The sequence below is a fragment of the Lonchura striata genome, chromosome 5 (genome assembly GCF_050655825.1).
Source record: "Lonchura striata isolate lonStrDom1 chromosome 5, ASM5065582v1, whole genome shotgun sequence".
Classification (NCBI taxonomy): domain Eukaryota; kingdom Metazoa; phylum Chordata; class Aves; order Passeriformes; family Estrildidae; genus Lonchura; species Lonchura striata.
In genome coordinates, this window is record NC_140707.1 from 35,397,412 (window position 1) to 35,417,824 (window position 20,413).

Genomic DNA, 20,413 nt, shown 5'->3' on the forward strand with positions numbered 1-20,413 from the left:
GGGAGGCTTGCTAAGTTGTTGACTCTTAGTACTTAACAGGCTCCACTCTGAATCCTTATTTGACTTTCAGCAAAGCCTGCAAGTCTGTGCCCTTCATCCTCTCCAAGCTCGTTAATAATGTGAGCTGGACACAAGCGTGAAGGAAAAGTCCATCTTAGAACAGATCCCTGCTGGGAAATCCAGGCTCTGAGCAGCTCTGCATATAACAAAGCTAATGGAAATTTCCAGGGAGGGCTTAGAGAGCTTAGTGACAGCCATAAAAGGGAAGAAAGTAAGAACTTGACTAAGTGGACTTCACTGTCCATGACTGACACAGTGCAGAGAATTGCAATTTTTCACCCTGAAGCCCTGGGCAACAAATGTCCTTTTTACTGCATCCACATCCAAGTGGCTCCATGTTACACAGAGCTTCTACCTTATGCCTTGAAAAATGTAAAATGCTTCTAGCATTTCTATGTCTAGAGTTTGATGAAGCAAAAGTTAAATGCTTATGTTACCTGAAAAATATTCATTTCTCCAGTGTAAGCTCTGCTTCTTTGGAGTGAATTGTCAGGCCTTGATTTGCAAATCTCCTGGGAAACGTACTGTGAAAGGCTGCTCATTTACAAAATTCAAGCAGTGTTTTGCAATGGGAGCTAAAAAACCTTTAGGCTTTCTGAAAAGGGAGATTGCACTATTTTAAATAGGTGTGGCTAAACCAGAGCAAGCCATAAGCTTAATTGAAAATCTGATTTAAACCAAGGTAATTGTGGTTGTCACACACATCTTGTGTACTGAAGTTTAAGGTGTGATTATGTGATCAAGTTTCTAATGCAAACATGGTGTTAAAACTGGCATTTAGCCCTCACAATAGCAGTCTTTCTTTGATGAAATTTTGATTCATTAAGAAGAGATATTATGATCTTCATATAGAAGGTATGTACCAGTGCCTTCTGTTAAGTTCATGTGCATGCTCTCATCACTGTATCTTGATGTGGTCTGAAACATCTCTTCTACAGGCTCAATCAGTCATCTAAAGGCTGGAAAACCTAATCAGGAGCAATCTTGATACTGATCTTAGGGCTGTAGAGAGACCAATGTGGATTCCAGCTCAGAGGTGCACAGATGCATACAAAAGAGGACAGAGATGGTGCTGAGGGCCTTATGGCTTTTGCAAGAGGTAGAGCTGGGAAAAGGGTAAGTTGTGTAGCTGGCCAAAGGAAGAGACTATTGAAAGGTATCAGCAAAGATGCTTGCTGCTGCAGGGAGTGCCAGCTTTTTATTCTGAGCCACTTCTTCTGCCCAGCAGGGGCAAAAGAACATCCAATATATAAAGGTAAAACTAAACCAAGCTGGAAAACCAGGTTAAAGTGGTGCTGAGAATGTTGAACTCCCATCATGGCCAAGTGTAGTGACCTTGGCCTAAGCCTGTTTATCGGTGTTCCCAGAGTCAGCAGCTAGAGCAGTGGCACCATCTGTTACAGGTCCTCCTTCTAGGGAAGCAAGGACAATCCCTTGATTTTCTGGCAGTAAAGGAATAGCTAATAGGACCCTGGCAATGAAGCTCAGCTGATAAATGGCAGTGTTTAAAATCAATATGAAAAGTTATGCATTAAATTGAATGCCTGTTGATTTAACCATGTGCAAACTGACAGCATGAAGTTAGAGTGGACTTTGCAGTCCAACAACCCAACTGTACAGTAGTGAAACTCTGCCGAATAGGTAGGAGCATGGTCAGGAGCTTTTCATGGTTGTACTGCATGTCAGCTTGGTACCATGATGCTTTGTAGAAGTGAAAATGATCCACTCAAAGAAGTGTGTGTGCAGGAGCTGGACTTTCTGTATATTACAGGAACATGATGTTTGGAGAGGAGAGGAAATATGGTATTGTCAGCTCCCATCTTGACCTGGGGGAAGCTTTGTGGTCTTCTGGTTTCTTGTCATGAGAGCTGGCAAAGACAAGTAAGGCACACACTGGCAAGAAATACAAGTCATTTATATGGCCGTGGGGGACCATGTTCTTTGGGAAACATGAAGGCATGTGGAAGAAGAGGGAAAAGAGCACAGGTCAGCTTAGCTCTGTTGTTCAATAGATGCAGATACCAAGCACATTAGACTTTTTATGGAAATTTTGACTACGAGGTCAGAAAGTCTCTCTTGCCTAGGGACTGTGCTGCTTCACAGACAGCAAAGTGTGACAGCTAATCCTCAGCCAGTATATTAGGCAGAGGATGGAGCAGCCAGAGGGACTGGCAGTTTTAGTGACAAGTTACCATCTGTCAGTAAACTCAGAAACCTTTGTAAATCGGCATCTCGCTGGCAGCTGCTTTCATGGGTTATAATACAGCACAGGACTAGCTCAGCACAAAAAAAAAAAAAAAAAAAAAAAAAGCCCTGTAGCCTCCATGTGTGATTTTGTTGACCTAATTTTGTTCATCTCTCACCCTGGGTCCTAACCTGGGGTGCTGTCGTCCTGGCAGCCTAGCCCCAGACCTCCTGTACATATTGCTTTCCCATTGCAGTATGTCTGACCTGCAGCATCCTCTGAGCTGGGGTTCTTGCCAATTCTGCTGAGGCATCTCAAAGGGCACAAAACACACCCAACTACCAATTATGTTCTGTGAATACTTTCTTCAGATTATAGGACTACCGCTAATTCTGAGCCTGTCTGCAGTGTGATGGAAGTCCAGCTCTTCAGACACAGTTCCCTGTCTACACAGGTCTTATTTTGTTGGTTTGGGGCTTTTCCCCCTCCACTTACCTTGCTGTGACCACTGCACAGTGCTGCTAGCTCTCCACCCAGCACCATCAGGTGTGTGCAGTCCAGCAACCATGTGGTGGTACACAGCACCATTTCAAAACTCTTAGACAGCTCATATGAGCTGTCAGTATGGTGTGGCAAAGCACTCCAGAAAGTGCCTTCCATGCTAATGCAGCCCAGAGTGCTTCTGAAGGTGGAACACAGCAGTAGGTGGGGGATCTCTATGCTGCCTTGGACTGCATAATGAGTGTCTGTCCTGTGACATTTCTGTATGGCACAGAGTAAGCTGGATTCGCTCTCATCCTCTTCTTTGTGGGATGTGTACTTGCAGCATTATAATGGTGATTGCCTCTTGTCTTCAGCAATGGTTGGTAACCTTGTCTGTTCCTGTGAGTAGTAAGCTCTGACTTAGTGTCTCTTTTGAGGAAATTCTGTGTGAGAGGTTTCCAGACCATTGGTGGTTTAATTATACTTATTAGCATTAGATGTAAAACTGAAGTTTGGACTTTTTAGACACACATGCTGTTGATGCAGTATAAGCTCTTCTTTGGAAACTTGTTAAAATGTCCTCTACATCTGTCATTGCTCCACAGTGGCTGCCAGTGAGAGGGATGTATAAAGATTATTTATAGGGAGAATGAGAATCATTTGCAAAAAAATTAAATGTTGAATAAGAGCAGTGTCTATTGACCATTACCTAGTGCAGGAAGTGCTTGCAGACACCACAGGGAGAATTGGCCTTTCCACTCGAATTCTTTGTTTAGTCACTTGGAGTTAGGGTAACCTGATTTAATACACACAGTTATATGTCTTAATTTTCTGAAAATCTCTCTGCTCCTGTTGCTGTGTCTTGGTGCTAATACTGAATTAGAATGAGTGGAATATTCCAGAGTAATCTGGTAATACAGCACTCTATGTTTGCAAGGTGGTTTATGGTGATAAACCCTTTTAATGAAAATGTGAACTGAGCTAGATCTGCAGTATCTGTAGGGCAGGAATCAACACTATTCTTCATGTTGCGGGGGTATAATATGTGCTGGCTTGAACAGTGTCCTGTCATGCTAATATTTTTTCCTTCTTTGGCATTTTAAGGGCCTTAAACTCTGGAGTTGAGTACCACTGGGACCAGCTGAATGAGAATGTCTTCACTGTGCATTCCAGCAGTAGGAGTGAGCGGCCCGGGTGAGTCTCCTGGGTGTTGGGTTAGAGAGACCTGACCCTTTCTGCTGTTTTTGTTAGCTCTGACATCACTTCTTTCTTCCCTTACCACTGGCAGCTTTAAATATGCAATTTTCTCGCTCTTTGGCATTGCCTGGTTGGGTCACCTTGCCTTCTTCCAGCAAGTGACATTCAGTCCCCAAAACTGCCAATGATAGTAAAGTACATGTGTCATTCAGGGCCCCAGTAACAGCTGTGGGAGGAACACGTGGGGCTTGATACATCAAAAACACCATGTAAAGCAAATGGTCTTTGGAAGGTAACTGAAGAACAGGGGAGTTGGCAGAGAAAAGGGCAAATAATGCCAACCTGGTGATTGATTTTCATCTTTTTAATTGCTTGTTGTGGTTGTTTCTCAGTAATAAGCTCTAAAAATAAAGCTAAATTCCTTGATGTGCCCATTGGCTGTTTCAGTCTGTCCAGTGATGCCCATGTTGTTGTTCTGAACAAAAGGGTGTTGCTGCAGTCCATTGCTTCTTGCCATAGTGACAATTATTTCTCTGTAAGCCAGCTGTTCTCAGCAAGAGGGTGATAGTTGTGTTTCTGAGGTGTGAGCTTTAGCTTACTAAGGAAGTTGTGAGCTTGTTTACAGGGCAAATGTCTGGGCTGTCCTACAGCCGTGGTCTGATTGTGGATGAAAAATAAGCAGTAGAGATTCTTTACTCTGCTGTATGAGTGGATATTGCCACTAAAGTTTTTGACAGTACATACTCAGTCTGGTATAATGGCAGCTTGAAGACAGAAATACTGGTCCAGGATGAACTAGCTCAAAAGAGAGAGCAAAAAGTGTAGCAGGTTTCAAAGCCTTATGGAGAAAAGGTTGTAAGTGAGGCAGGCTTTCCTTGAATCTCCTAACCATTCCCAGCACTTAGGGGTCAGTTTAGAAAAGAGTGTCGTGGCATTGTCAAGGTTCAGCTGTAACGTCATATGCTTCAGCTGCTCGAGTCTAAGCTAATGAGCCTTGAGGTGGTTCCTGTTGTTTGCTTTTGAGAACACAGGGTTTCCCTTGTCTGACTGGAATGGGCAGAAATGCCTGCTGGAGTACATTCATGTGCAGTACTTACAAACCAGGAAGTCCAGAGGAGGGAAAGGATACAGGCCACATCCATGGGAGTTAAAACTGCCCTGCTGTGCAGAAGGTTTGTGTATGTTTGTGCTTCTGCACTGCACATTGTGCTGTCTCCTCAGCCCCAAGACAGTTGTTCTGCGATAATAATGATGCTGCAGGGATATCTCTCTGTGCCTGTAAGACACGCTGCTTCTCTGGAAGGGTGAGTGGACTCTAAGACTCTGTTGGCTTGAAACTCAAGAGACCAGTGTGTGTAAATAAGTGCAGGTTACAATTCCTTTCATCCCCATCCTCATAGTGGCAAGCAGGTGCCTGGTTGGAGTGGAGGCAAGAAGAGCCTCATGTTCATGTTTCAGTCTTGCTTGGGCATGTTGCCTCCAGTGATCCCGGTCTTACTTTTTTTCCTCTCTTTTCAGAACCAGCAGAGCTACATGGAGGACAGACAGGGACATGGGCCTGATGAATGCCATAGGCCTACAACCCCGAAATCCCCCCACCTCTGTGACATCACAGGGTACCCAGACCTTGGCGCCTCAGCTGCAGAATGCCGAGACTCAGACAGAGAGGGAGGTACAGGAGCAGGAATCTGCCTCTGCAGGGACTGGTGAAGGTAGGAGACCAATCAGTGGTTTATCTGACAGAGTTTACCTGGTGATTTAGGAGTTTCTACATATGTTCCACATCCTGTCAGTGCATTTGGATACTCCTTTTATCTCTTCAACAAAGATTTTTCCAGCCTAATTTGCCTGTAGCCAGCATAGGTGATCAGGAGAGTGAATCTCTGGTCATATGAATAGAAAAGTTGTCTTTTTCACATGCTTTGAGGAAGGAAATTTCATTCTTCTCCAGATCATTGTGTCTTTGTAGAATCAACTGTACTGTCTTCATTCCTCACACATCTCCTGATCTTCTAACCATCAGTAAGGCTGCAAGCTGCAGAGTTATCCTTTCTGCCTCTGTTCAGCTTGATCCTCTCAACTTATGCAAAAGGTCTGCAGGCTTCACAAGCTCAACATTTTGATACAAAATAAAATACTGTAAATCACTTTTCACAAAGCAGCTTTGAGGATTCTGTGTAGTTTGATTGATGAGGTACATGATGAGTGCCCAGTTCAGCTATACAAAAATGCCTCTAGTGATTAGCAGTCCAGGAAAACGTACCAACTTGTAAGGAGCTGGAAACAGCTACTGTGCAATTCCTATACAAAGTCACTAATCTGTTGAAAACATTGATTTATCCAAGTTTCTTGTCTCAATACTGTAACACTGTGCTTTCATTCAGCTCTGAAGGCTTTTCTAGGTAGGGGTTGGGCAGTATATACATAGGAAAGACAAGAGAAAATCAAGGAGGCTGTTTCGAAGTTGTTGGTTCATGATAAACCTCCTTTGGAAAGCAGCCCACAACTTGCCTGTGTGTGCCTGTATGCCTGCTTGTTCTCTGTCATTCTGAAAGTCATATTTGGGTATGTGACTCTTCCACAGTTTCTGCTGTGTAGTATCCAGCATGTGTGATACGGCTTACTGTTTCTCTGATCTCAGCTCTTCTGTACAAAGTTAAGTGGGAAATTCCTGCCCACTGGGGTTTCCGTCTGCTTATCTCAGCAGAGCTGAGATTAACCTCTCTGGAAGGTTAGTACAATTGATGGCGTGTGAATAAGACTGGAACACAGACTGTCTGGACAAATGCTGGACTCGTGGGAACTGGTTCTTCTACTGACTGTGGTGCACAGACTGAGAGCATGGTACAGTGTGGGACCTCCTTGCATCAAGGCCATGATGGCTGATGCTGCAGGCTTTTGGAGTCAGTTAAACCAGGAGAGTTCTCCAGCACTACTTCTCTCTCCTGCTGTTCCGCAATCATCTGTCAGTTTCTTTATCTTGTTCTTTCTAACTTTTCAATTTCCAGATCTAGATCATGAGTTTTAACTAGGCTGCTAATGAGATGGGGGGCTGTTCTTTACCAGTACCTTGGCAGGATATCTCTACAAAGAAGAAAAACACATAACATTTGAAAGAAAGGGAGTGTAAATAACAAGCCTAGGACAGGTACTTCTCTTCATCTCTCTTTCTTGCTTGGAAGAAGATCACAAGTCCCACATCTGGTGCAATTTCCATCTCAGACATTGACTTACCACATGTCCCCTTGCAAATGGCCACACCTGCAAAATGGGTTGCCACTCCTGGCAGCTATATTAGGGCCCGGAACAAAGTAGTTACTGCAGTTCAAACACATGCCTGAGAGATGAGCCAAGATGTTTTACCCTGTTGTTGGTCAGTTCCTATGCCAGTTGCATCCTCGGTGGAAATTCCTCTGTAAGGACTCAAGAGTAACTTGAAACAAGGAGCTGTGAAGACTATAATGGTCAGGAGGATGAAGGATCAAAAAAATCAATAGTAACACGATAGAAGAATCGTACAAAGACCTGAAATGAAGCAGAGAGACAAATTTTCTTCTGCTTTTACCAGCACCGTAGGCAGGTAGCCAGGTACTTGTGGCAGCAGTAGTCTGGCTCATCTACATCTTTGTGCTTCACATTACACATGAGCATTACTGGATGCTTGTGATGGTAAGCCAGCCATTTTCCTAGCATCATCAACTCCTGTGATGCACATCCTGTGTGTTCCAGCAGGTAAGATAAGGTGCTGTGGTGCTCTTGTGATGGCTAATTTGCCCATTGTATCTACTGTAACTCTGCCTGTTGGAAAGGAAACTGTGTTTCCTAATAAATGATCTAGATGTCAGGGGCAAAAAGAAAAGAAAAAAAAAACCTGAGAAATGTGCTGCCACTAACTTGGATTGTGACCCAGGGCAAATTATTAATCATCTACTAAATGGGAATAAATCTTCCCATAGCACAGCACACCAGGGGCTGTGGAGATTAATTAGTGTTTTGTATGGGGCTTTGAAGATGGAAGTCACTATGTAAAGGCTTAGCAGCATTATCAGCAATAGAATGGATATAAATCAAGTGTGATTCTGAGTAATGTAAAGGAAAGTGTTATCAACTTTTCGCCCCAACCAACTGAAAAAACCCCTTGTAAGTTTAAAAAAAAAAAAAATTAAAAAAAAAATCTAATGCTACCCTGAGAATGGGTTTCTGTCCTCTGTCCTGTCAGGCCTGCTGTTGTGGGGAATTCTGGCTCAGGGCATTTTTTGCAGATATATGCTTACTGTACAAAAAAAAAAAAAAAAGACAGTATGCAGAATTGCATCAGAAATCTAATTAAGTTCTGTGCGGGTATAAATAGTTCCCTTTTCTCATGCAAAGCTCTGCGGGGACTTTGCTGCTCTGATTATCTTTCTACCTCCTTTGGAGGAATGAGTATATGATGACTTTATTAGAAGTGAATCCCTCTAATGTCTGAATCTTTCTGTTTTGCAGCAGTTAATAGCGGACTTGTGAACTCTGCTCCCATGCCACACATAAACCATAGGAAAGGTAGTTAGAGTTGGTATAAAACTAGGAGGGGTACCAAGAAATGCTTAAAACAGTGTTTGAGCTGTCTCTTACATTCTTTTAAGCTGACAGACGTAGTGGAAATAGGATAGAGTTGTAACTTTGAGGCACCCTTAATTAGAAACAATCTGTTGGGCGTTACACTATGTTTTCCTTGCAAATAGACAGGCATGATAGGAGTGGGATCTGTATTCAGCTGGGAGATTGAATCTCACTTAAAATCCAACGAAAATTCCTAATGAGATTTAACGGCCCAAGTCGGACTGTGATTGCCACTTGTTCAGGCTGTTGGATCTTTGGAGTATAGTGGAAGAGGCAGTGACTGTAGGGTCTGCAATTGTGCCAAAGCTGCTGAAGGCTGGAGGAGAGGGACCTCTGCAGAGCTGCAGAACGCGTGTTTGATAGTGGGCCCATGCTGTCCCCTGGCTGTTGAGAGATTACCTGTCTTTCAGGTAATCCAGTTTTTAAAGAGAAAAAAACCAAAAACAAATGACTGAAAAGCAATTGTCATCTCATTTTCTACCATCTGCATTGTCTTTTGGGCTTAAAATTCACATAGTTAGCTCAGTGCTTGTTGTGCAAGCAGGCACATGTTATGAGTTACTGAAATTGTAGCCATCAGAATATTTGCTGTTATTGGATTGCTACTTCACCTGTCTTTGGGGGAGCAATATGTACTGTCATGCCATATACAGTTTTTAACTTGTTGGGTTGAAGTGTTTATCACCAACCAGTATAAATTTCCCTTAGTTCCAACTGCTTTCAGAGGTTGGAGCAGATACATTTGAGAGGGAAGAGGGTTGTAAAATGAAGGCTTGGGTTTGTGAGATTCAGTCTGTTCAAACTACTGGTAATGAAAAGACAGCACATGCAAGCAAAACTTTCCTGATACAAGCAAAACATCCTGAGGATGCCTGAGGAGCACTTAGAAGTAATCAGTGTGCCTGCATGTGATGTAAGTTATTTAATCTGAGACATTGGGAACACATGTCAAGGGGCTGCTTGAGCAGGAATACTTTGTCCCCAGCCGAGCCTCATGAATACTAACAAGAAGAAACATGTTGTTTTATGTTAGCTGAACACGTTCTTGCAATGCTGTTGTCAGATGTGATGAGACTTTTGGGCAGTTAGTGTGGAAATGGGAACTGGGACACCAGGGAGCAGCTTCCAGATCTGCCTCTCATTCTCAAAGTAGGAACGTGGGTAGATCCCTTAGCCTTTCATCTGCCTGTCCATCTGTAAAATCTGCGTCATATGTCCTATAGAACTGCAAATTTTGGTTTCTCTTTAAAATCCTCTGAAAACCACTACCTAAAAAATAGACTTAGGTTCTAGAAGTATGTACTATGGAAGCCTTTACAGCGTGATCTACTGAATTACTTCAGTCTCTTGGGATTAAATTATGTGGGCTACTTTTAAACTCTCATTACAAAAGTAAGTTTCACTTATGAATAGCCAAGGTGAGGTATTACAAAGAAAATTCTTACAAGTTAAAGCAGTTGTATTTTTTGTGAGTTCTGTGGAGTTGTTTGGATTAACTACCTCAGAAAAGAAGTGTGAACATGTTTCTGGGATTGGTTGGAAGGAAAAGTAACTATTGTGGCATTAAGGGAGATATAATTATTCATAGCTGGTTATACTGTGGTGTGCCCCTCCCTTTGCTATTCTTATGCAAGGGGTGAATTAATGTAAAAATGCTGATATTTTTATCTTTGAGCATCTTAATTAGTGGGGCAGCTACACACCTCAGAGCTATTATTTCATGTTCTCTGAAGACTTAAGATATCTCTGCAGTGCTTACTGTTAGTTCTAATTTTGAAGCTTTGTTTGCAAACATGGTTCCTAACTACTGCTGGTTTTAGAAAGAGGAATGTTGAAAACAGAAGAATATTCAAGAGCAATGTCAGTATATTGCACAGATACAAGGGAGTCTGATCTCATCCTTGCTTCTGTAGACTTTGCATTTCATCAGGAGTGTGCCATCCATGCTCAGAGATAAACAAGTTGTACTCCTTATAAGTACTTCAGAGTCCACTGCATTTAGAAGTGGAAATACCCTGCCTTAACGCCCAACTCCATCAAAAGTTTGCACGATGTTTGGCCTGTGTCAGATTCTCATGTTGCTGGAGTAGAATAGAGGACTTTTAAAAACAGATGCATTAGCTAGGGAATATTTAGTTAAATGTTTGAGACAACTACATTGACAGAAATCCTCTGGTCTTTGGGATAATTGCCCTCAAGAGTAATGCTTTGTTCTGTCTTTGGAATAGACAGGAGTTTGGACCTCTGTAAAGGTCACTTTGGTTACAGTAGAAAACATTAGTGGGGGCGCAGCACTGCAGCAAGCTGAAATGGGTGTGGTTTTACAGTATTGCTGTTGTTTTGGGTAAGTGCCTGTGTGCCCACCCTGAACCTTCACCAAATGGAAGTCAGCTTATTTCACTTGCTCTGAATACTAATGTGGTCTGCATTGGCAGCCTGGTGAAAGAATGTATGTGGGAGTCACCAGGCAGTAGAAACGGTCTGTGTGTGAATCTGTGCTGTAGCTCAGCTCAAGGCAAATGGCACAGCAAGCTTTGCTCAGAACTAGTCAGCCAAAGTCATTGTTGAAACCTGAGAGGAAAAGGGGAGGACAATCCCCACAGTCCCCAAAGCAGAGGTGTTTGTTGGCTGCTTGAATGGTGAGGCTCACTTCTGGCTCTTGATGAGCTGGGAATTTCCAACATTGCTGTATCTCTGGGATCTGAAGGCTTATGTGTTGCTGATTCCTGCTGTGGCATCAGCCCTTGCCTGTCTTCTGAGCAAGCAGATGCTTCAATTGGAAATTCAGCCATGGCATATGGTAATGTAGGGGCAGGGAAGAGCAAGGGGTGCTGTGGTGAAGCATGTGTTTGTAATGCTGAGGAGCATTGGCTGGCTGAAAGTCCTTGCTGTTTTGCTGTTCCAGTGCTTCTGTATTGGACTAGTTCATAGTAAGTGATCTATCAAGGGCATGGTACCTGCTGTTTCAGGAGTTGTGTAGATAGGCCTGTCTGGCATGTCGCTAGACCAGGCTGCAAATCTTGGCTTTCTTAAGCTTCCTCTCCAGCCTGGCCAGATGGTTGGTAATGAAGTACAACTATGCCCTCAGAAGGAAGTGATGACTGAATCCAAAACCATGCTTCTCAAACCTTCCACTTAGTTCTGCTCATGATTAATGTTTCAATATTCCTTGGCATGCATGTTTTTCGCACTGGAGTTTTCCAGTATAATAGCTGCCTCTGTCCTCAGTCTTTGTACTGGTCAGCCAATTTCCTAGTTCATGCATCAGCCACATATCAGTCACATCCTGAATAGGATTTCTCTGCTAGAGTTGTGGGTCAGGCTCTGTCCAGGAGGTATTCTTGCTCACTCCTCTTAGGCTGTACTGCAGATTGTCATGTGGTTACAGGTGTCTCTGTGGTCCCACTGATGCTCTTATTGAGGGGCTAGGTATAGTGCATTTAGCAGGTTTACTGCACTCCTAGCAGGAACCTACGTATACTACTGGTGAGATGTAAATTGGTCTTAATGTCCATAGTATTTCTGCAGGAGGGCAATATGTCAGCAGAATACTTGAGGATGAAATTAACTGTGTCCTGTGGTGAGGAACACTGGCAGTGCTTGATGCAAGTACCTCTGAGCCCATGAGAGAAGGGAATAAGCTGTCACTGACTGACTGCATGATGTCTCTCGAGTGGCATGGTGTGGACTTGGCTGAATATGTTAGTTCTCATGCTGGATACATGATCATCCAATCATTTAGGTTGGAGATCATCAAGTCCAACCTTTGACTGAGCACCACTATATAATTAAACTATAGCACTAATTGCCATGGTCAGTCATTTCTTGAATAGTTCCAGGAACTGTGACTCCACCACTTCCCTAGGCAGTTAAAATGAGTAACCACCATCTCAATGAAAAAAATTCTTCCTAATGTCCACCCTGAACCTCCCCTGGTGCATCTTGAGACCAATTTCCTCTTATCTGGTTGCTGGTTAACTGGGAGAAGAGATTAGCTGCACCTCCCTACAGGTAATTGTAGGGAGTGATAAGGTCTCCCCTGAGCCTCCTTTTCTCCAGGCTAAACAACCCCAGCTCCCTCAGCTGCTCTTCTTTTGATGTGTGCTCCAGACTCTTTACCAGCATCATTGCCCTTCTCTGGATGTGCTCCAGTACTTCAATGACCTTTCTTTTTGTGAGGGACCCAAAACTGGGCATGGAGTTCAAGGCGTGGCCTCACTAGTGCTGAGTAGAGGGAGGCAGTCACTGTCCTGGTCCTGCTGGTCACACTGTTGCTGATACAGGCCATCATGCCATTGGCCTTCTCGGCCACCTGGACACACACTGGATCATGCTCAGCCACTGTTGACCAGCACCCTTCAGGTCCTTTTCTGCTGTGCAGCTTTCCAGCCACTCTTCCCCCAGCCTATAGTGCTGCCTGGGACTGTTGTGACTCAAGGGCATCTTGTTGAACCTCATGCAATTGATCTTTGCCCTTGACCCAGTGTGTCCAGGTCCCTCCTCAGACCCTTTCTACCTTCCAGCATATCAACACTCCCAACCAACTTACTGTCAACTGTGAACTTACTGAGGGTGCACTAGAATCCCCTCATCCAAATCATGGATTAAAATATTAAACTCCACAGCCCCAAATGTTTTTGTTTTCTTAGTCAGTGTGGCATTTTTGTTTTTATTGTGTTTTAACTCCTCCCTACATCTAGCTTTGTTGACATTTGTGTTCATTTCCTTGGTGCCAGGAGAGCTCACGGCTTTCTCCTCAAATCAGCACTGTGATAGCTTCATAGAGGTGGGAGTGAGATTTATTTCTTTAATAAGAATCAGCAAGATCCCACTGTGAAATGTTTCTAGCAGTTTATTATTACAGATTGTTCTCCCCAAATGCTCTGGGTAGGGCTTGTAGCAAAAGGAGCGTGTTGAGAAACTGAACTGGGATGAACTTCCCTGTCGTGGTAGTTTAATCTCCTACATGGACGATTCTTTGGTGAGATTTTGTTCTCCTGAAGTAATCTTGAGCAACCAAGGTATCTGACGATGGTTCTCTCACAGCTCACTACAGCCTGACTATAAAGGGAAGTCTCAGAGATTAGAGTAGACAAAGACTGTAGGTCTTGAGATGTTTTTTTTGTATTCCTTGAAAGATATCAGTCAAGGGGAGCAGAAGCCTACACACTTGATCAAAGCTAATGTAGAAGGCTATGTTCTGTAGCTGCTGTCTGCTGTTGGCCAGCTTATTGTGTCCTCCCTGGATTGACACTGGAGACATTGGCAGTGTGTCATCTGCCTACTTCTCATACAACTGAAGTAGGAAAAGCCATGGGGTTCTTTAACATCATGGTGAAATGTTTGGTTTATTGCAGTGCAAACTGAGGTTTCTCTTCCTGTCCCCATGGGGCTGGCAGGATTGTCTCTACAGCTGTGATAAAGCATCCTGCCTCTTTGACTACTACTGTTTCCCCCATCTTTATGGCTAGATAAGAGCTGCTTTTCCAAGGCTTGCACATGTAAGTCTCTGAGGGTTACCTGCGGAAGTGACCAAGATTTTCTTGACAGAATTCAATGCCTTTGTTTGATACTGAACCAAGTGGAAAGTTATGAAAATAAAATACTAGGCTCTGTCTGGAATAGAACCTATCTTCTGTCCCAGCACATGCACACTGCATGATGCAACTACTCAGCATGCTTTCTTTTGTGTCGTAGTTTGCCTTGTGCACCAGAGTTGCTTCTGCTTTCTTTTGCAGGTGAAGGTCCAGAATATGGGGCCAGTGGGGAGGATGCCCTGAGCAGGATTCAAAGGCTGATGGCAGAAGGTGGCATGACTGCTGTGGTTCAGCGGGAGCAGAGCACCACCATGGCGTCCATGGGCGGCTTTGGCAACAACATCATTGTGAGCCACCGGATCCACCGCAGCTCTCAGACTGGCACAGAGCCCACTGGGGCTGAGGGCACGTCAGCACAGCAGCCCACCTCTCAGCAGCTGGGCACAGAGCTGGAGGGACGGATCCTGTCAGAGTCTGTGCAGCTGCCGGAGCGTGGCCCGAGCCCGCGGACAGCCCCTAGTGGGAGCGAAGGACAAAGCGCTGGTGACCTGGATCTGCCTGAGCAGGCCCAGTCCTCCATGGACACCGAGGGACCAATTGAATACAGTGACCTAACTAACAATAACCATCTTCCTGACAGTACCAACTTCTATAGTAATGATAGCACCAGTGGGGAGTCGCGGAACAGGTAGAGGTTGAATTGTGTGTTGGTGCTACCCTTGTACTGCTCAGCAGAGACCTGTACCTCACAGCTGGCCAGGAGCTGGAAGAGCAGGGATGGGTGACTCTAACAAGATACTGGTGGTTCAGAGGGCTTCTCTGTCCTGGGTGGTGGGGGAAGGGATAAGAATTGCAAGGGAAGCCATGGGGAAGAAAGCATACTTAGCATCCAACATTCCCACTGCTGAAGAGTTAACAGGAATACAAACCACCCTTGCTGTACATCAGCCAAATTTTGAAGCCCCATGGCATCCCCTGAGCTAAGCCCTGCAACTTGGTGTCATCCTCTGTAAAGCCTTTTTCCTTTCCTTTTTCCTGCCCTTTTATACCCATGGAGCTGATCACTAGAGTGAAGAAAGGGAAGGGGGCATGCAGCATCTTTCTGGAGACGGGCAGTACTGAGCAAGCCCAGGTGTGATGCTCCAGTGCTGTTGCTGGAGTGGAGGAGTCTTCCAGGCCACAGTCCCTCTCCATAGCACAGCACTGCTCCCCCGGAGTGTGGTGTTTTGAGACCAGTCCTGCCTATGCTACGCTTTTCTGGGAAGAACTGGGCTTCACCAGAACATGCATGGCTCAGGATATGCTCACAGGTGGAATCTTTCCTTTTTAGAGTTAGTTTAGGACTTGGCAGGAACCAAAGCAGAGATGCTGTATGGATGGGTAGAGGGACAAGGGCTACTGCTCTCTAATCAGGATGCAGTTCACATAAGGATGTTCTAAGCTGTGCCAATATTAACATGAATGAGCCACCCCAGTTCATGGTGCCAGGACTGAGCTGCACCTCCTTGACAGGGGGCAGGAAGTATCTTTTCAGCTCCAGGCCAGGGTGTGAGGTATGGATCTGTGATGTAAGGTGTTGCATGTGAAATCTTGACCTTGTACATGTAGTTTCTAGTGGAGAAGCCAAGGCTCTGATACTTTGTTTTTAGTCTCAAATGTGATTTTCCTTTTCGTTTGTAACTCTCCATCCCTAGCAGGCTTATGGAGGAAGTATGGGGAGAGTGTGAGTGCTAACGAGGGAAACACCAAAGATCAATGTCATTAAAATATGACAAACCCTTGCTTGACCTCCTGTCTTCATTTGTGTGATGGTTGTCTCTGTCTTTGGCCTTGGGGATAGATACATCCATCTCAGAAGCTCTAGGCAGCATACAAATGTCAGATGATGACCACCCCCTTCCCCATAGGAAAGGGGAGCCTGTGAGTTGAAAGTCCAAAACTGGGAAATAGGGAGGTGCATTTGGGAGTCTTGCTTGCAAATTGCATTTTAACCAGTCTGGAGATGAGCAGGCACCTCTGCCTCTTGGGCAATCAGAGTGATCTGTCTTGCTGACCCCTTGATGCAGAAGAGGGTTGCAGTATCTGGCTGTTTTGGATAGAGGAAAGCACACACTCCTCTGTTACCACTGTGGTGTGAGGGATGTTTCCAGTGCTGTCTGAGCACCTGCCAGCAGCTGCTGTGCTCCTGCCCAGCTCCTCTAGATTCTGTGCTGCTAAGACATTACAATAAATAAGTCTGTCATTAGGCAGCACTCAAGCTCCCAGTCAAAAAAGTCTGTTAGAGAACATTAAGCAAATCTTCCCTTAAATCACAGCCTGGAGATGAACCTTAAATCAAATCAGCTGCTGCCAGGCCTCATTGCTGAGTGTTAATGAGGCTCTAAAACCTGCCCCAAGCCAACCACATCCCTGATCTGACAGGAGAGCAGCCTGATAAATGGGATTCCCTTGTGTGGCAAGGAAGATTTCATACATCCCTGTATTGCTTTACTATGGAGGGGCCTGAGGATGTGCTAGCAGCTGGGAGCCAGAAGATCTATGTCTCAGATGGACAGACAAGGCAGTGCAGGTCTAGACAGAGCTGTTTATTGCTCTGCTTGAAAACAAACTAAAACAGGACCTGGAAAAAGAAATGCTTCAGCTCAACCTGACATCACTTCTTCCCTCTCCCTGCATGATTCCTGGAAGAATCCTGAGGCCCATTCTTGGTAGATGTGTTGCAGAGCATTTATAGATATCCATTTTCAGAATGAGCCAAGCTATCTACAGAAAAATTTCCATCTCAGTTGGACAAGTGTCTTCTGGCCTGCCTCACTCTGGTGTTGGCAGATTCTCAAAGCCTGGTGTGCACTGTTGCTGGGCACTCTGGCCAGGCTGCTGTGCAGAGGCCTGAAGCCTGCTCTGCTGATGGCTTCCCCTTGGTCCAGACCTGCCCCCACCGGAGACTGTGGCAGAACAGGGGGGTGAGCTCCAGTGGGAGCCAGAGCAAACCACAGCCGCTGTCTTTGCCATTGACATGGGACATCTCTGAAGCTCTAAAGCACTTTTCCATTCAAGACTTGAAGGGGATGCTGATGAGGTAAGAGTGGAGGCCTGGTCAGAGCAGGCAGCTTTGCATCTCTGGGGAAAAGGCTGCTAACAGCTGAGCTTGACTGCAGCCTGTGTTCCTACAGGCTTTAAGCAGCAGTGGTGGGCAAAGTGGGTGTGGACAGGCTTAATCTTCTGGTGCTGCCTTGGGCATGCTTTGTAGATGACCTGTGTTGCTACACAACTGAGCAGGTGCCCTCAGTGGTGATGGGCTTATGGCTACAGAGACCAGTGTTTTTCTTTGGAGTTTCAGATTATCCTTGCCTGAGACCTGATGGAGCTATGTGGATAAATGTGTGAGGAGGGGACAGGAGGGAAAATTGAGCCCACTTATGCAATGGGCTCACCACACCCAGCCCAATGAAGTTTATTTATTATCCCTCCCATGCTTCTTGTGGGACAAAACTCTTTTATCTGCTTTGGACTACCCTGCTCCAGCCCAGCAGTTTTCCTCAGTTTTTTCAGGCAGGGTTGATCTAACTGTATCCTCAAGCAACACCCCTGAATCTGCGTTGTGACCTGAGGCCTGGAGCCCTGCATAGAACAGCAGGCAGTGGGATTGCCACGCCAGGGACAGCACCACAGCAGCTCAGGGTTCCTCCCCCAAGCCTTGTAACTTTACCTGCTCAGTGCAATGTGACAATGCAGCACTGAGGCAAATGCCAGTGCCAGGAGCAACATGGAAATACAACAAGAGCAGGAAACCAAACCAGAGTTATGCGTACTTGGTGGCCCAATTTAGGAGGCAAAGTGAGAGCTTTGCTGCGTAGGAGCAGGAAATAATCTTAAAAAGTGAAAGCTTTTCTCAGCCATAGACTGTCAGGAGCCTTTAAATGTGCTAACAAAATCCTGGGGAAAGGAGAAATACAGTGCAGAGAATTTTATTTAGCTTTCAAAAGACTCTTTTGATAAAGTCCCTCACAAGAGGCTATTAAAGAAACTTAGTCACCTCAAGGGTGAGGGGCAAAGTCCTCCTGGAGATAGAAGGTGTGGGAATTGGAGTCAAAAGTAAGAGCCATTTCTTGACATGGAATGAGGTTAATGGTGGGTTGGTTGGGTTCAGTAGGAGCCAGTGTTCTCTAAAAGCCCTAATGAGCTGAAAGAGAAGGGGAACAGCTGATGATAGATTATTTAAGTTAGCTAGGAAGGGAGAATGTGCCAGAAACCTGGGGCAGTGGGAGGAGGTAGTGGTTGAAGCTTTCATGCTGGAAGGAGACTTTTTCTATGAATCCTTCACAGATGGAAACCTGCATTGGCGCTGCTGTAGCCAGTGAATGCTCTGGCATTCCTGGGCCTGGGACCACATCAGAGGGCGAGCACTGCCTGGAGGGAGACCTGGGATCCCGGAGAAGATTGCTGAAGCCCTGGCAGGTGGTACAGTGGTGTGGTGATGCCTGCTTGTCCCTGTAAGTCCTGGGTTTTCTAGTGTCACTCCTTGGCTTATCTAGCGCTCCATCTCCAAGTACTTCTATTTGATCCCCCACAGAAGCTCTACCCCACATGTGGCTGCCGTGGGTTGACCTTGTAACTGGGTGGTGCTGGGACCCCAGCTCTATGTGACCACCAGGAGATGTGCTGGGCAAGAAGGAGAGGCAGGGACCTGGTCACAGCTGGGTGCGTGGAGAGTCTGTCCCATTATTACTGATGCCAAAGCCAAGCCCCATAACTGGTTCCTCCAGTTGCTGCCCAGGCTGCTGGCTAGGGAGCAGTTGCCCTCTCTGCTCAGTGTGAGTCTGTCAGAGAAGTTACTCTTCAACAGGAAAAGCCAAATTAATTAAGTGTGCAGCATATGGGATCTCGGTGTGCAGTGCATAGATGTCATGCCATTGCCACTTCTGCCCTCAGCACAGGAGGGAGCTGGAAAGCAAAGCAATCTTTCCAGCTGCCACTCTCTGCCAGCCAATTAATGCCTGTGTCCTTCTCCCCCTCATCCCAGGAGCAGAGGCCTCTCCCCCTTGCCTGCCTGGCTCCTGCCGTGGAAACAGGCAGGAAGCCCCTACAGGCACTCCGTGCATTCTGCTGAGCACAAGGATTTGTTTTCCCCACAGCATCTCGAGCAGAAGTGCCTCTCATCTGCTCCCAGTGAGCTCCCTCGGCTCCTCTTTGTTTTGCCTTTCAAGCAGTTGTTGATGGCATGTGACACCGGCAGGAGCTGGCAGGGATCAAGCTGTCTTCCCTGGGACGCTGGCCCTGGGCATCAGCTCTTTCTGCCAGGAGCCAGCATTCCAGAGGGGATGCTGTGAGGCTTCCCCTTCGCCTCTCATCTGAAAGTCAATATGCTGCTGCTTGTTCTCCAAGCATCCACCTTCTGTGCCAGGGTCTTGCCTGCCAATGTAGGCCAGCCTCCTTCAGCTCAGTGGTGCCACAGGGGAGGCACCAGGGGTCCCATGCAAGCAGCTCAAATGACTCAGGAAGACAGGCAAAGTATGAGCAATGGGAGATGTGAGCACAGCAAGGGAGCAAATGCCACCACTGGAAAAGGCAGCCAGACACAGAAGTCGCCAGGAGGATCTGTTGCTGAAACTGGACCACTGTGTAGGTGGAGAGTTGCAGCTGGTCTCTGCCACCCCACTGAGCCTTCACTCCAGCTGTGGCTGGCCAGCCAGTGAGCTTCAGGCAGGCACGTGGATTTTGGCAGCTGCTGAGGTTTGCCTTTCTGTCCTTGCATCCTGCCCTGCTTCAGCTTGGCTGGTGGAGTTGGTCTTTGCTCTTTCCAAGCTCAGGAAACACCCGAAGCTCCCTGGCCTTTCACCCCTACCCTTTGAGCTCCTAGGTCTTCAGGTAGGGGCTCTTCAGTTTCACAGAGGCTGAGTTAAATAGCAGACACTGCAAAAACATGAGATGTGGTAATTTAGGCTTGGTTCTTTCTATTTCTTAGGTTCATCTTCATGGCCTTTTCCTGGAGTTTAATGCTGGACCCCTGATACCATCACAGCTATTAAAGCTTGTCCCTCAATCCCCAGTTCAATAATGCAGTAATAGCCTGATAGGATCAGGAGCTGGCTCTGATGGCAGATGGACTCCAGTCCCTTCTCCAGCACAGCGTGTGGGGCACTGCCACCCATCTGCAGGGAAACTTTAATTTGCAGATTATCTGTTTTCACTGCAGACTTTGGGGATGGGGGGATGAGTAAGTGGTGGTTGCTGGCTGCTGGCCAGGCACTGCTGAGAGCCCTTTGCTGGCTGGTACCCAAGCCCAGCTTCTCGTTCCCCGTCCTTGTCAAACTCCCCCAGGATGTTGTGGCTGTGGCTCTGCCCTTTC

At 45.9% G+C, this 20,413-nt stretch overlaps 1 protein-coding gene across 7 annotated transcripts in view; it reads left to right on the top strand.

Annotated features, from left to right (window-relative positions):
* AMBRA1 (autophagy and beclin 1 regulator 1) overlaps positions 1–15,845 on the top strand; it is a 123,951-nt gene extending 108,106 nt beyond the window's left edge. For 5 of the 7 annotated variants that reach the window (XM_021533387.4, XM_021533385.4, XM_021533386.4 and 2 more), the window contains 3 exons: positions 3,833–3,922; positions 5,444–5,637; positions 14,266–15,845. In XM_021533387.4, coding sequence (XP_021389062.1) covers positions 3,833–3,922; positions 5,444–5,637; positions 14,266–14,756 — 775 coding nt within the window. In that variant the 3' untranslated portion in view covers positions 14,757–15,845. The remainder of the gene's footprint in view (positions 1–3,832; positions 3,923–5,443; positions 5,638–14,265) is intronic. The other 2 variants (XM_085581793.1, XM_021533388.3) reach the window with 2 other exon arrangements.
* The last annotated feature ends 4,568 nt before the right edge of the window (positions 15,846–20,413 follow it).